The sequence below is a fragment of the Balaenoptera physalus genome (genome assembly GCF_965194825.1).
Source record: "Balaenoptera physalus genome assembly, chromosome: 13".
Lineage (NCBI taxonomy): Eukaryota > Metazoa > Chordata > Mammalia > Artiodactyla > Balaenopteridae > Balaenoptera > Balaenoptera physalus.
Window position 1 is genome coordinate 83,564,014 of NC_138892.1, and position 13,716 is coordinate 83,577,729.

General features: G+C 37.1%; 1 protein-coding gene across 6 annotated transcripts in view; it reads left to right on the top strand.

The window, feature by feature from the left end:
- Positions 1 to 8,654, top strand: part of OVCH1 (ovochymase 1) — a 90,776-nt gene extending 82,122 nt beyond the window's left edge. For 5 of the 6 annotated variants that reach the window (XM_082419598.1, XM_082419603.1, XM_082419599.1 and 2 more), the window contains 5 exons: positions 693 to 960; positions 2,368 to 2,528; positions 6,113 to 6,211; positions 7,536 to 7,669; positions 8,305 to 8,654. In XM_082419598.1, the coding sequence (XP_082275724.1) occupies positions 693 to 960; positions 2,368 to 2,528; positions 6,113 to 6,211; positions 7,536 to 7,669; positions 8,305 to 8,469 (827 nt within the window). In that variant the 3' untranslated portion in view covers positions 8,470 to 8,654. The remainder of the gene's footprint in view (positions 1 to 692; positions 961 to 2,367; positions 2,529 to 6,112; positions 6,212 to 7,535; positions 7,670 to 8,304) is intronic. The other variant, XM_082419600.1, reaches the window with a different exon arrangement.
- The last annotated feature ends 5,062 nt before the right edge of the window (positions 8,655 to 13,716 follow it).

A 13,716-nucleotide genomic window follows, 5' to 3' on the forward strand; every position in this document is an offset into this window, starting at 1 on the left:
CATATTTTTTAGGCATATGTATTTAAAAGAGGGAATCCATGTGTTATACATATCTGAAAAGAAATTAGAAATGAGTTTTGACATAAGTATTGAATAAACACAAACCCACTATGCTAGAAACTTTTTGTTTTAAATAGATTTCTAGTGTAAAAAAAACTCAAGTAAAGAATTCACAAGTGACCATATCTTATCATTCTGAAATTATATGGCTATGGAGATGCTTAATTTTCTTTATATTTAAGTCTCTTGTTATTCCCTGGTAAATTTCTTTATAAATCTGAGAATGGAGTAAACACATTGGTAGAAATTTTCCCTATGCTTTTCCTTTATATAAACATTTTATTTTGAACACATGTAGCATAAAGTATTTTGATGTGTCTAGATACGTTATACTGGGATAACACAAATGATGCCACAGAAAGAACAATCTCCAGTAATTTCATGATTAAGTGCAATTTTTTATTTTTTTTAAAAATTGATTTGTGTTCTGATTCATCTAAAGATGTATATATTAATGCTTTAGTTAACTATTGATTTTTACTCATTTAAAAGCAATGGAAGAAAAGATGAGTCTCATCTCTTGCAAAGAATCCTAGTTTTGAACCTACAAAAGAAATAAATGCCTCCATTCTGAGATTTTAATAGACTTTCACAAGTATTGCTATCTGATGTTTTGTTGTTACTTTTCTAAGGGCTAACAGTAGAAAACAATACCAGAAGACAGCCAGCCCAAGACAAATGTGGAATTCCTGTTGTTGACCCATTTCTCATGGAAGGATCTGAGAGGAATACAAACGTGTTGCCAGCCAAGCTTGGGAAGCCCAGGGTGGTTGGTGGTCATGCCGCCCCTGCGATGTCGTGGCCCTGGCTGGTCAGTCTGCAGTACCAAGGACAGCATTACTGTGGAGGTGCTCTGATTGGGAGACAGTGGGTCCTGACAGCGGCACACTGCAACTTCAGGTGTGTGCCCAAGTGGTGCAGGGTTGGGGAGAGCAGGGCGGTGAGGAGCTATTTGAGGGTCCACAGTGGGTGCACTCCTTGTGCTCTCCCCACGTCACAAGAAACATTAAGCATCAGCTCCCACGGATACAGTCCCCATCTTGCAAATGAATGAACGTGTTAGGTTGATGAAACTTTCTGTGCTTCACTAATACACTTACTACTAATAGGTTTAATTTTAAAAGCAGCTTCCTGCTTCTAGGTATAATTTAATTAATAAGTAACTAACAACACCCCCCCATCCATAAAAATGAAGGTAATGATGTCTCAACATTTTTGCATCAGTCTCTCAGCATGGTGCCCAGAGCTGAGGGGTTGCTCAAATGTGGCTTCCTTTCCTCCTTGCTCTCCTCTACGGACTGTCTGACGATCATACCCAGTCCTGAAATAAATGTGTAAAGTTTCAAAGAATTTTAAAGAATGTCCTTTAAAGGAACATTTTTTTTTCTTTGACTTTATCTGAATCTTGGTCTCAATGTAATATGGAAATATCTGAAAACTCCTTCCTCAAAGGAGTCTTAGCTTGACGTTTTTAATATTATCTCCCAGAAGTAGTGAGACAGTTGACATTGTCATACAATATCCCATAGCTGAATGAGTAGATATAACATTTTCAGGGTCTCTAAAATTGGCTTTATAATGAAAGCATCTGCTCAAATAACATGGTGAGCAGGAAGCTTCAATGAACCAAAAACTCAATTTCTTTAGCATTCCCCAACTCTTACTTTTGATATAGCTAAATCACAAGAAGGCATCCTTATTAAGGCAGTTTTCAGACTTTCATGTGCTTAAACTTACCTGGGGAGTTTGCTATAAATGGAATCTTAGAATATTAATCCTGAATTTTGATTTGTTGAGTTATGTCTGGGATTCTGCATTTTTAATACACAAGCCAGATTTAATGCATGTGGTCCCTAGACATTTCTTTGAGAAACATCGTATTAGGGAGTAGAGTAACTATAACTTTCAGGATAGTTTCAGTGACCATCACATAAGTACATCATATAACGCATAATGATTATAATACATAAAATCATTATCTTGAGGCATCATGAATCTTAATTGTCAAAAAAATATTGTACTAAATCATTTTGTTTGATGTTATAAAGGCAAGAAAGTAGATACTTTAAAAATTTTCTCAAGGATTGAATTAATGAGAAACTCCCATTTTCTAAGAATTCAGGATAATAAGGATATTAATGTGGATTGAAAATTTTAAAGAAAGTTTTGGGGACTAGATTTTGGCAATAATATAATTGGAGTATAGAAGCAAAAAAAATGTTAAAGAATACATTTTTAGTAATTCTGAAAAGTGATGGCCTCATTAAAAGTGGTATCTATTTCCTCACTCCCTTTTCTTATGACAAGTACTGTCACAGACAACCTGGTAATAGGAAGAAGTTACCTGTGGAATACAGGAAATAGAGATCTGATACCAGTGAAAGCTGTATACACTCACCCCAGCTTCACACAATTTCCTCCCAATGATGATCTATGCTTGTTGCATCTGGAAAACCCTGTTGAACTAGGTCAGTATGGATAACTCTTTTCCATATTTTGAACCTTTTATCTTCTTGCTTAGAAGTGCTGTATGTACTTTTGAAGTTAAATAATTATTTTAAAATTTCCTTACATTCTAAGATGCTTTCTCTAAAAGCTGAAGTATCTGCATAAACATTTTGCTGTTATGTGTATTTAATTGACAGAGGTCCAGAGAAGATTTCAGAGAAGTATGTTTTTAACTTTGTCCTATATATTCTCCTGAGACTCTTTATGTTCTATGAGGTTATCCCAAATACTTAGAACATTAGTTTGAACCACCAGATGTTTAATTTTCTGTGCCTTCATAACTTAGTAAAATCTTGGTTTTTAAAAAAATAGTAACTTAAGCCAAAGCTAAGTGAAAGTGAGGCATTGTTAATCCTGGCTCTGTCACGAAGTAGCCATGTGATCTTGGGCATGTTATGTAACTTCTGTGACCTTAGCTTTATCCTTTGTAGAAAGGGAATGGCAGTAACCCACCTACCTACTTAGCACAGGTGAGCATTCAGTGGGAAGGTGTATTGGGGGGGATGTAACTAAGATCTGTGGATAGTCCCTACTTTCACACCCAAGCCTTTCCATGGCATCAGGGTTCTGGGACAGTTTTCTTCCTTTGCTCCAATTCTCTCCTCTGTTTCTGCCTATAGACCTCCGTTTTTATGTCTTTTCCGTGCATCCATCCTACAAACCCCCAATCATGGTTCAGTCTACCATTTGCTTTTTTTTTTATAATAAATTTATTTATTTATTTATTTTTGGCTGTGTTGGGTCCCCGTTTCTGTGCGAGGGCTTTCTCTAGTTGTGGCAAGCGGGGGCCACTCTTCATCGCGGTGTGTGGGCCTCTCACCATCGCGGCCTCTCTTGTTGCGGAGCACAGGCTCCAGACGCGCAGGCTCAGTAGTTGTGGCTCATGGGCCTAGTTGCTCCGCGGCATGTGGGATCTTCCCAGACCAGGGCTCGAACCCGTGTCCCCTGCATTGGCAGGCGGACTCTCAACCACTGCGCCACCAGGGAAGCCCCTACCATTTGCTTTTTATGCTTCTAAAACTGAGTCAGTGAGAGCATTTAGAACAGTGCTTCTTAACCTTGACTATGCATTATCATCCTCTGAGTTGCTTTAAAAACAAAACAAACAAAACTATCAGCCCAGATGCATTTTGGAACAGTTAATTACAATCTCAGGATTGGAGCTCTGACATCAGTATTTTTTCTCTTTATCCTGCTTCTTAAATTTATTTTTAGTTAAACTTTCAATGCTGAGATAATTGTAGATTCACATGCAGTTATAGGGAATAATACAGAGAAACCAAAGTACTTTTTAACCTGGTTTTCACGAATGGTAACATCTTGCAGGATTTGACATTGATGCAGTTGAGATACAGAACACTTTTGTCACCATAAGGATCATTACTGTTGCCCCTTTAGAGCCACACCCGTTTCCTTCCTCCCCATTCCACCCTCCCCACCCAGGCTTCTGTCAACCACAAATCTGTTCTGTTTCTATAATTTTGTCAATTCAAGAGTGTTACATAAATGGAATTATATAATATGTAACCTTTTGGGATTGACGTTTTTCGCTGGGCATAACATCCTGGAGCTTCATTTATGTGGTTGCATGTATGAGTAGTGCATTCCTTTTAATAGCTGAGTAGTGTTCACAGTATGAATGTTTAACCACTTATAACGTTTAACCATTCATTTGTTGAAGAATATCTGGGTGGTTTCTAGCTTTTAGATGTTACAAATAAAGCTCCCACAAACATTCGTGTAAAGGTTGTTTCCTTTTTTTTTATTTAAATAATACTGGATTGACTATCCTTATGTGTACATTTTTCCAGGTCTATGATTGCCTTAAGATAAATTTCTCGGAAGCAGAAATGCTGGATTTAGGGCATAACTGTTTTCAAGACTCTTGACATATTTCTAAGTTATAAACACAGCTGGATGTGGAGTACAAGTCAATACATCCCCCTCCTCCATCCTGCCAAATGATGCAATCTGGCAATATCTGTCAAGTTTTAAAGTGTGTGCCTTGTGGTCCAGCAACTCAGTCATCCAGGAATACTGGCACAAATGCACAGATGCATGATCTGGGAAACTTGATGCAGCTTATAAGGGAAAAAATTAAAAGTCTAAATGTTTGCCAATGGAATTTAATAAATCGAGGTACATTCATTATCTGAACACTATATGCTATTAAAAAGAATGATGTAGTAATGATGCCATGTAAATGGCATGATCATAATCTAGTAAATGAAGAATATCAGAATAAGAAAAATGGCTGATTAAAAAAATATGTTGTTAGTAGGAAAATGTTATTTAGCTCAAGGAAATTTGGGAGAAGATACGATAGTGCAATGATTATCTGTGAAGGCAGAATAACATAAGATTTGGCACACACGTAGAGAGATGAGTAGGAAAAGAATAGACAAGTTACAAACAGTTTTATTTAATTTTATTAAGAGATAGCAGTAAAAATAAAGAACATATCATTGAAATAAATGGCCTATGATAGCAGATATGCTGACGCATTTAAGTATGTAAAAATCTGGATGAAAATGAAGTTAAACAGCCTGGGAAAAAGGGAAAACAAACACAAGAGCACTGCATTCAGTGTGTGTGTGTGTGTGTGTGTGTGTGTGTGTGTGGCATATATACACACAGACACACAAACCCACAATATTTATATATACACAGATTTTAGTGATAAGAAAAAATGTAAATGTTTAAATGTATAATGTATCAATATATTTTATAATAACCTGTGAAGATAGAATTAGATATAAAAATACTTATTAGCTATAAAAATACTTTAACAGTTAAACTGCTACGTGTTTTTTCCCCGTTCTTCATGTAACATAGTTGAAAAAAGAAGACAATTATAGGGACTTCTCTGGTGGCCCAGTGGTAAAGAATCCGCCTTACAATGCAGGGGATGCGGGTTCAATCCCTGGTTGGGGAACTAAGATCCCACATGCCGCAGGGCAACTAAGCCCGCGTGCCACAACTACTGAGCTTGCGTGCCTCAACTAGAGAGCCTGTGTGCCACAAACTACAGAGCCCATGCGCCCTGGAACCTGAGAAAACCCACATGCCACAACTAGAGAGAAGCCCGCACGCCACAACAAAGAGCCCGCGTGCCGCAACTAAGACCCGACACAGCCAAAAATAAATAAAATAAATAAATAATAAAAATCTTAAAAAAAAACCAATTATATTCTTCTCCACTCTCATCTCAAATTCAACAAGGTGATGTCCTGAAGGCACATAGGCAAAAAGACAGATGCACTTTAAAAAATGGTTATGGATGAGAAGCCCCACATTTCAGTGTAGGGCATGTGTTTCTGTTTTCCTAGGAGGATATGGAAATACCTGGAGCAAAGTGGTAACATGTATATTGGGATGATCCCCTCTGAGTAAATAACAGGTGAAATCTTCTGGAAGACTTATTAAATTACAGGGTTAGAAAGGGTACTGTTAGGTCAAAGTAGGTATTTCTAGAGCCATCACTGAAGAGCAAACAGTATTGACAATGTTAATATGCGTTTTTCTTTCTCATCCTTTTAATTAGGAAAGTTTGTGTCTCCAATCTGTTTGCCAGGGAAAGATGATAAAATAAATTTACTTTCCAAATGTATGACTGCTGGATGGGGAATAACTGAACCTCATCGTGAGTATATTTTATTACCCCTTCTAAGATTAGAATCCAAACAAATATATGTGAAGTCTGAGTACACTGTTTACTCATTTTCAATTTTTCTGTATTTTTAATAGGAATGATAGTGGAAAAATTTTTTTCATAATGGACCTAAAGGTGACTGGTTGGGTTTTAGGCCATCATATTCATTAATAGAAGTTCATTGATACTTTTAAAAACTGTGTTGGTAAATATCTAGTGATGTTATTACCTAATAAATATTTGTGTGTTTCACTTATATGTATTTACTCCCAACTGCACTGTGAGTGCACACACTCACACACACATAATTGTTTTCACAACAGTGTAGATGTTGCTATTGTGCAAACCCATACTTGAAGATATATAAGCCTATTAAAGCTGTGAGGCATTTTTCTGAAATGATAGGCTGGTATAAAAGGTAAATGGGTAGATATGATATCACTTATATGTGGACTCTAAAATATGACACAAATGAACTTATTTATGAAACAGAAACAGACTCACAGACATAGAGAAGAGACTTGTGGTTGCCAAGGGGGAGGGTTGGAGTGGGAGTTGGGATTAGCAGATGCAAACTATTATATGTAGAATGGATAGACAACAAGGTCCTGTTGTGTAGCACAGGGAACTATATTCAATATCCTGTAATAAACCATAATGGAAAAGAATATGAAAAAAATATACATATGTAATAACTGAATCACTCAACTATACTTCAATTTAAAAAAAAGGTAAATGGCTAGAAAGATTATGTGCAGATATTCTAGTCCATATAAAGATCAAACCCATGACTCTGGTCTCACATACACCCTATTCTGCAAATGAATTAACTACTTACAAATATCCAATAAACTAAAGAGTTATTTAGAATGCAATTTCAGTTGTCAGCTTCCAGTCAGTGTCAGCACTTAACCAGAATGTCTGCTCAGCAGAAGTCAAATCAAAAGAATGAGAATGTCGTGAAACCAATGAATTAAAGTATAGACTTAATATGTAAAAAATGAATTATATTGTTTGCTTTATCAACAACTGATTTGAGTGTAAACTTTGTCTTTTTTTCGGAAAGTGATATTTTTATATCTTCTGAGGACTAAAGACAAAAGAACCCACATAAAATGTTTTTCATTGTTTCTGTTGTATAAGCCACTGTGGAGTGATTCTATTAGTTTTTTAGAAGTCACCTAACAGCATCACTATAGTGCTGAGAGGGGAGAATGGGTGGGATTTAACCCTTGGAGTCTGTGTATATATAAGGCTATTTTTGTTTCATCCTTTAATATCATTTGCCTATGTGTTTTTATTCCTTTTCCACTAGAAGGTGAATTTCCTAAAACGGTGCAGCAGGCAAAGGTACCACTGATTAGCAGTACATCTTGTCGAAGCTACTGGGGACTGGATATTAAAAACACCAATATATGCGGAGGGGCTGCAGGATCATCCTCCTGTATGGTAATGAAGGCCTGCGTTGAGGAGGGCAGGAGTTTTCTTCTCAGTGTGTCTCATGAATGGGTGTTTGCTGACCATAAAAAGGTATAAATGTATGGTAGTTTTAAAATGAAAAGTGAGAGGAGTAAGTACATTGCTCAATTGATGTACTGTGATTGCTAATTTGATATTTTTGTGGATTCTATTCTCAAAAGGAATTACTTGTTCAATTGCTAGGTTGAACTATGTGAAACTGATAACTTTCAACTGTTTTTGATCCACAAAAAAATGATTTCTTGTGGTTCAACTTCATAGCTGAATTGGGTAGCTCAAACTACCTACTTCCAGTAGCACTGAAAATATAAAGATGCTTTCACGTAACTCAAAACCATCATTTAGTCATTTATATTTATTAGATGCTTGAAACTTTCTGCATGGCACAGTCTATTGTCAGCACAAAATGAATTTATGCTAAATGTTTCTTTCAGCCTCGCCTTGAAAATATAGATTTTGATCTGATTCAGAGATCTGTAACACCAGCCAACAACCTCAGTAGTAGTAGTTCCCTATGCTGTTAGATCATCCCCTGCAGTTGGGGGTTAGTGTCAGCCATGAATCATGCAGCCAGGAGAATGAACTTCTCTTTTTGCTGGTTGCAGGGAGATTCTGGAGGACCACTGCAGTGTGCCCAGGATGGGCAGTACAAGCTCATCGGTATTGTGAGCTGGGGCAGCAGTAACTGCCATCCTGCCGCACCAACAGTCTTCACCAGAATTTCTGCTTATAGAGACTGGATCACATCTGTCACTGGAGGAGAAGCATGATCACTGGAAGAGCAGCATGGTGGAACTGTGTTCCTAAGTGGGAAAGGAAATACATGACCGCCTCCCTGAAAAATATGTCTCTTGTCATTGCTAAAAAACTCAATGTCACTTCCCCCAACCCTTGTCATTGAGGAGCTTGGATTTGGTGTGTACATACATTTAATATTAAACATCGGTCACAGAAAGCTAATGTTGGTTCATGCCTCCTGGGAATTTACAATCTTAAATGTCATTAATTTCATGTCTAGTGTACCATGTACTATATGTCAAATTTGAATACCATCATATATACTTCTACTATTTTTTTAATTTGGTTAACATTGGAAGATATGAAGGGAGATGTTATTCACTCCATATAATTCTTTTCTTTAATTTTAAAGATTCTTTTTTTTTAAGCTTTTAAAAAAATTTTATTTACTTATTTTTGGCTGCACTGGGTCTTTGTTGCTGTGCATGGGCTTTCTCTAGTTGTGGCGAGCGGGGGCTACTCTTCATTGTGGTGCGCGGGCTTCTCATTGCGGTGGCTTCTCTTGTTGAGGAGCACAGGCTCTAGGCACACAGGCTTCAGTAGTTGTGGCACATGGCTCAGTAGTCGTGGCGCACGGGCTTAGTTGCTCCGCAGCATGTGGGATCTTCCCGGACCAGGACTCGAACTGATGTCCCCTGCATTGGCAGGCAGATTCTTTATTTTTTTAACATCTTTATTGGAGTATAATTGCTTTACAATGGTGTGTTAGTTTCTGCTTTATAACAAAGTGAATCAGCTATACATATACATATATCCCCATATCCCCCCCCTCATGCGTCTCCCTCCCACCCTCCACATCCCACCCCTCTAGCTGGTCACAAAGCACTGAGCTGATCTCCCTGTGCTATGCGGCTGCTTCCCACTAGCTATCTATTTTACATTTGGTAGTGTATATATGTCCATGACACTCTCTCACTTTGTCCCAGCTTACCCTTCCCCCTCCCCGTGTCCTCAAGTCCATTCTCTAGTAGGTCTGCGTCTTTATTCCTGTCCTGCCCCTAGGTTCTTCTGACCATTTTTTTTTTTTTTTAGATTCCGTATATATGTGTTAGCATACAGTATTTGTTTTTCTCTTTCTGACTTCCTTCACTCTGTATGACAGACTCTAGGTCCATCCACCTCACTACAAATAACTCAATTTCGTTTCTTTTTATGGCTGAGTAATATTCCATTGTATATATGTGCCACATCTTCTTTATCCATTCATCTGTCGATGGACACTTAGGTTGCTTCCATGTCCTGGCTAGTGTAAATAGAGCTGCAATGAACACTGTAGTACATGACTCTTTCCGAATTATGGTTTTCTCAGGGTATATGCCCAGTAGTGGGATTGCTGGGTCGTATGGTAGTTCTATTTTTAGTTTTTTAAGGAACCTCCCTACTGTTCTCCATAGCGGCTGTATCAATTTACATTCCCACCAACAGTGCAAGAGGGTTCCCTTTTCTCCACACCCTCTCTAGCATTTATTGTTTGTAAATTTTTTGATGACGGCCATTCTGACTGGTGTGAGATGCTATCTCATTGTAGTTTTGATTTGCATTTCTCTATTGATTAATGATGTTGAGCATTCTTTCATGTATTTGTTGGCAATCTGTATATCTTCTTTGGAGAATTGTCTATTTAGGTCTTCTGCCCATTTTTGGATTGGGTTGTTTGTTTTTTGGATATTGAGCTGGCAGGCGGATTCTTAACCACTGCGCCACCAGGGGAGCCCTCACTCCATATAATTCTTAATTTTACTCACATAGAACAGTGCCCTACGCACAGTTATACAGGAATGGTCCCTGTAAGTTTCACAATTTCAGTGAGCAATTGACATTTAAGAAATTATTTATCAGGCTTATCATTTGATTTTTAAATTTTTAGATAAAATCTTAGGATATTTCACTTGTTTACAAAACATTTATCTGAACTTCAGCTGACCAATACCCTCATCTCTCTAGGCTTAGCCAAAAACTAAGGAAGGCCCCTGAGCCTGGATACTTAATGCCAAAGCCCATCACAGAGATATATAATATAGAATAAGAAAGAGTCTGAAGCAACTATTTTTTCTTATTTTCCACCAAAATTTATCATTTGGTTTCCAAAATTACAGCATTCAAAAAAGGAGGATAGTTTAACTTTTTAGGTAAGCACAATATAACTTAATCAAAGAACAACTCATAAAGAAATAAGCAAAAAATAAATACTTTTTTCTTTCTTTCTCTGATCTCCCTTTCTCTCACCCCCTTGTCCCTACCCCTCTCTTTTTCTCTTTCTGTCTCTCCTCTCTTTTGCAAATGCTATAAAGGGAAAATATTTTGAATTTCCCAGTATTTACTAAAAACCTCTTACATGAATATTGGTCTAAACTGCTTTAATTAATTTAAATTATACTCTTTGATAGGGACTCTCAGTAAATTGAAAGATGAGATTTACAATAAGGATTCTCTAATTCTTATGTTAATTTGTTTTGTACCATGTTTACTTTGTCTCATTGAATTTCTCTCATCTTTTCAATCAGATGACATTAAGGGGGGTTAAAGATGGGCTGTATTAAAATGTCAGGCCTGTCTAAAGCTTTCTTCTTCACAGTATGATCTGAAGGTGGTTAATTTTGGTACTGGCACAATCTCTGACCTCCTGGGACAGTGATCTGGTGGTGATGCTTGAGGGCTCTGTCAGCAAAGGACGAGGGGTTAGCATTCCATGTACTACCTAAGGAAGCTGCCTTACTTTCATTCGAGGGTCAGAGACTGGTGCTCCGTTTTCAGCTTCAGTTGGCAGTAATTTTCAAATTGTTCTGTATTTAATCTTTTCCCTAGAACTGTGTTAGACTATTTTACTATGTTAGACTGTTTTACTTGCCCTTTCTCTAGCTGAAAGCCAATTTAACTCAGGAGGGACATATGCTTTATTTCTTACTTTGACTGTTTCTTCTTCCCAAGAACTCTTTTTTATTCTTTCATTTCAAGGTCAAGTTCTATGTGGATTAGGTTACAATCAATTTTGTAAATTGATATAGTCTCTAAGGGTTACATAGCCAAATTTAAAAAAATTAGAGACCTAATAACCTAAGTTTTCACTCATGTGTGTATTTAAAAATGTCCTCCTTGAGCACCTACTGTGTGGCAAGTAGGGGCACCTTGAAAAAGGAAGTTTCCCTTATCTTTAGCATCTCATTCTAGTGGAGAAGAACAATATACAAAGATAATTCCAATTCCACATGCCATGGGAGCTGCCAGTCTAGGAGGGAACAACCAACATTTTCTGCAAGGATGGATGGAGGTTTTGCAGGAGAAGTAATATTTGAGCTGAGTTTTAAAGCTCAAGTATTAGTTGATTTGATTTTTGTTTTATGTTTTAATGTTTTATACACCAATATCTTATGTTAAAGAAATCTGTATCAAGCTGTTTTCCTATTAACAATTACACATACTCTGAATCTCTCCTGTCATTTGGAGTGTTGGAACATTTTGTTGTTCATTCTTAAGCCATAAATTGCATTACTTCATTTTCTCTAACCCTCCGTCTTGTCTTTTTTTTTTTTTTTTTAAATATTTATTTACTTATTTGGCTGTGCTGGGTCTTAGTTGCGTGGCATGTGGGATCTAGTTCCCTGACCAGGGATTGAACCCAGGCCCCCGGCATTGGGAGCGCTGAGTCTTAACCACTAGGGCACCAGGGAAGTCCCAGGGGTAATTTTTTTAACTCCTTACATGATGCTAATGTGCAGTCAGGTTTGGGAACAGTGTCCTAGGAAAGTGATGCAACCATGACCACTAAACATGTACAGGAAAGTTTATAGAAACGTGAATATCAGCAAAAGCCGGAATTCCAAATGTCCACTAGGGAAGCATGGATAATCAAAATCTATATAGTATACTCACACAGCAGTAAAATATATGACATTCCACAGGCTCTTTAGGTGAATCTTAAAAGCAATGCAGAGTTTAAAAAGCAAATTTCAGAAGAGTAGGTACCCTATAAAGCTCAGAAACAGGCAAAATTAAACTGCTTAGGCTTCATATATGGTTGAAAAAAATGCCAGGGAAAATAACCCACCATTCAGAGCAGTGGGCGGGGGGTGTGGGGATAGGATGAGGAACCACACACAAGTGGTATTAATAATTTTCTAGTTAAGTTGGGTGGCGGTTTTACAGATGTTTACGATCTTGCTCCATAACTTACATATACTTCTGTGTATACTGAATACTACACAGTATAAGTATACTTACAGACCTTTTAAATAATACTAGCCCTCAGCATAGAACCTATTCTTCTCTCCAGGTAATTAGAGTTCCACACTCATTCGGAGCATTATACCCTTGCATTTTTGGCAGTTCCCTTTGCCTAGAAAGCACAAATTGTCACTGACACTTGCATTCCCTGATGTCGCTATTTAACTTTGCTTAGTTAACACTGGCAATTACATTTTCTACCATCTATTCTCTTCCAGGGGAAAAGGGTTTAAAATTTGTTTATCTCCTAGGTGCCAGATATTACTTGACATTTCCATTTAGGTCATTTAATCATTAAAGCTAATCTTATGAAAATGTTTTGAATGTAATATTAATAACCCCTGGGAATAGGGATTAAGTGTTGGTTCTGAAACCAGACTTCTTGGGTTCAAATCCCGTCTTCATCGTCAACTAGTGTTATTACTTTGGGCAAGTTAACCTCCTTATACTTCCATTTTCTCATCTACAAAGTGGAGGTAATAAAAAAACCTGTTCATAGAGATATCCTATAGTTAAAGGAGTTTATAAATTCAAACCACTTAAAAAAAGTGGCTGGCACCTAGTAAACTTTCAATTCATGTTAGTTATTATTTTGTGCATTTTTCTAAAATAAAGTTTTAAAGAGGATTTCCCCCCAACCTGACCTTGGATCCTTTAAAAAATATTTGAAGAAAAGAGAATAGTTAAAAAATTGTTACAAAAATGGATGAACCTCAAAATCATTATGCTAATTGAAAGAAGCCAGTTGCAACAGACTACATGTTACGATTCCACTTACATGGAATGTAGACAAATTTATAGATGGAAAGCAGAACAGTGGTTCCCTAAGGTTATGGGTAAGTGCAAGAAATAACAAAATGGGGGTGATGGAAATGTTCTAAAATTAGATTATGGTGATGGTTGCACAACTGCATAAATTTACTAAAATCATGGAATTGTACACTTACAAAATTTTTTTTAAGGAACAGTTTCAGAATTTTTACTTTAACAGCACTTTT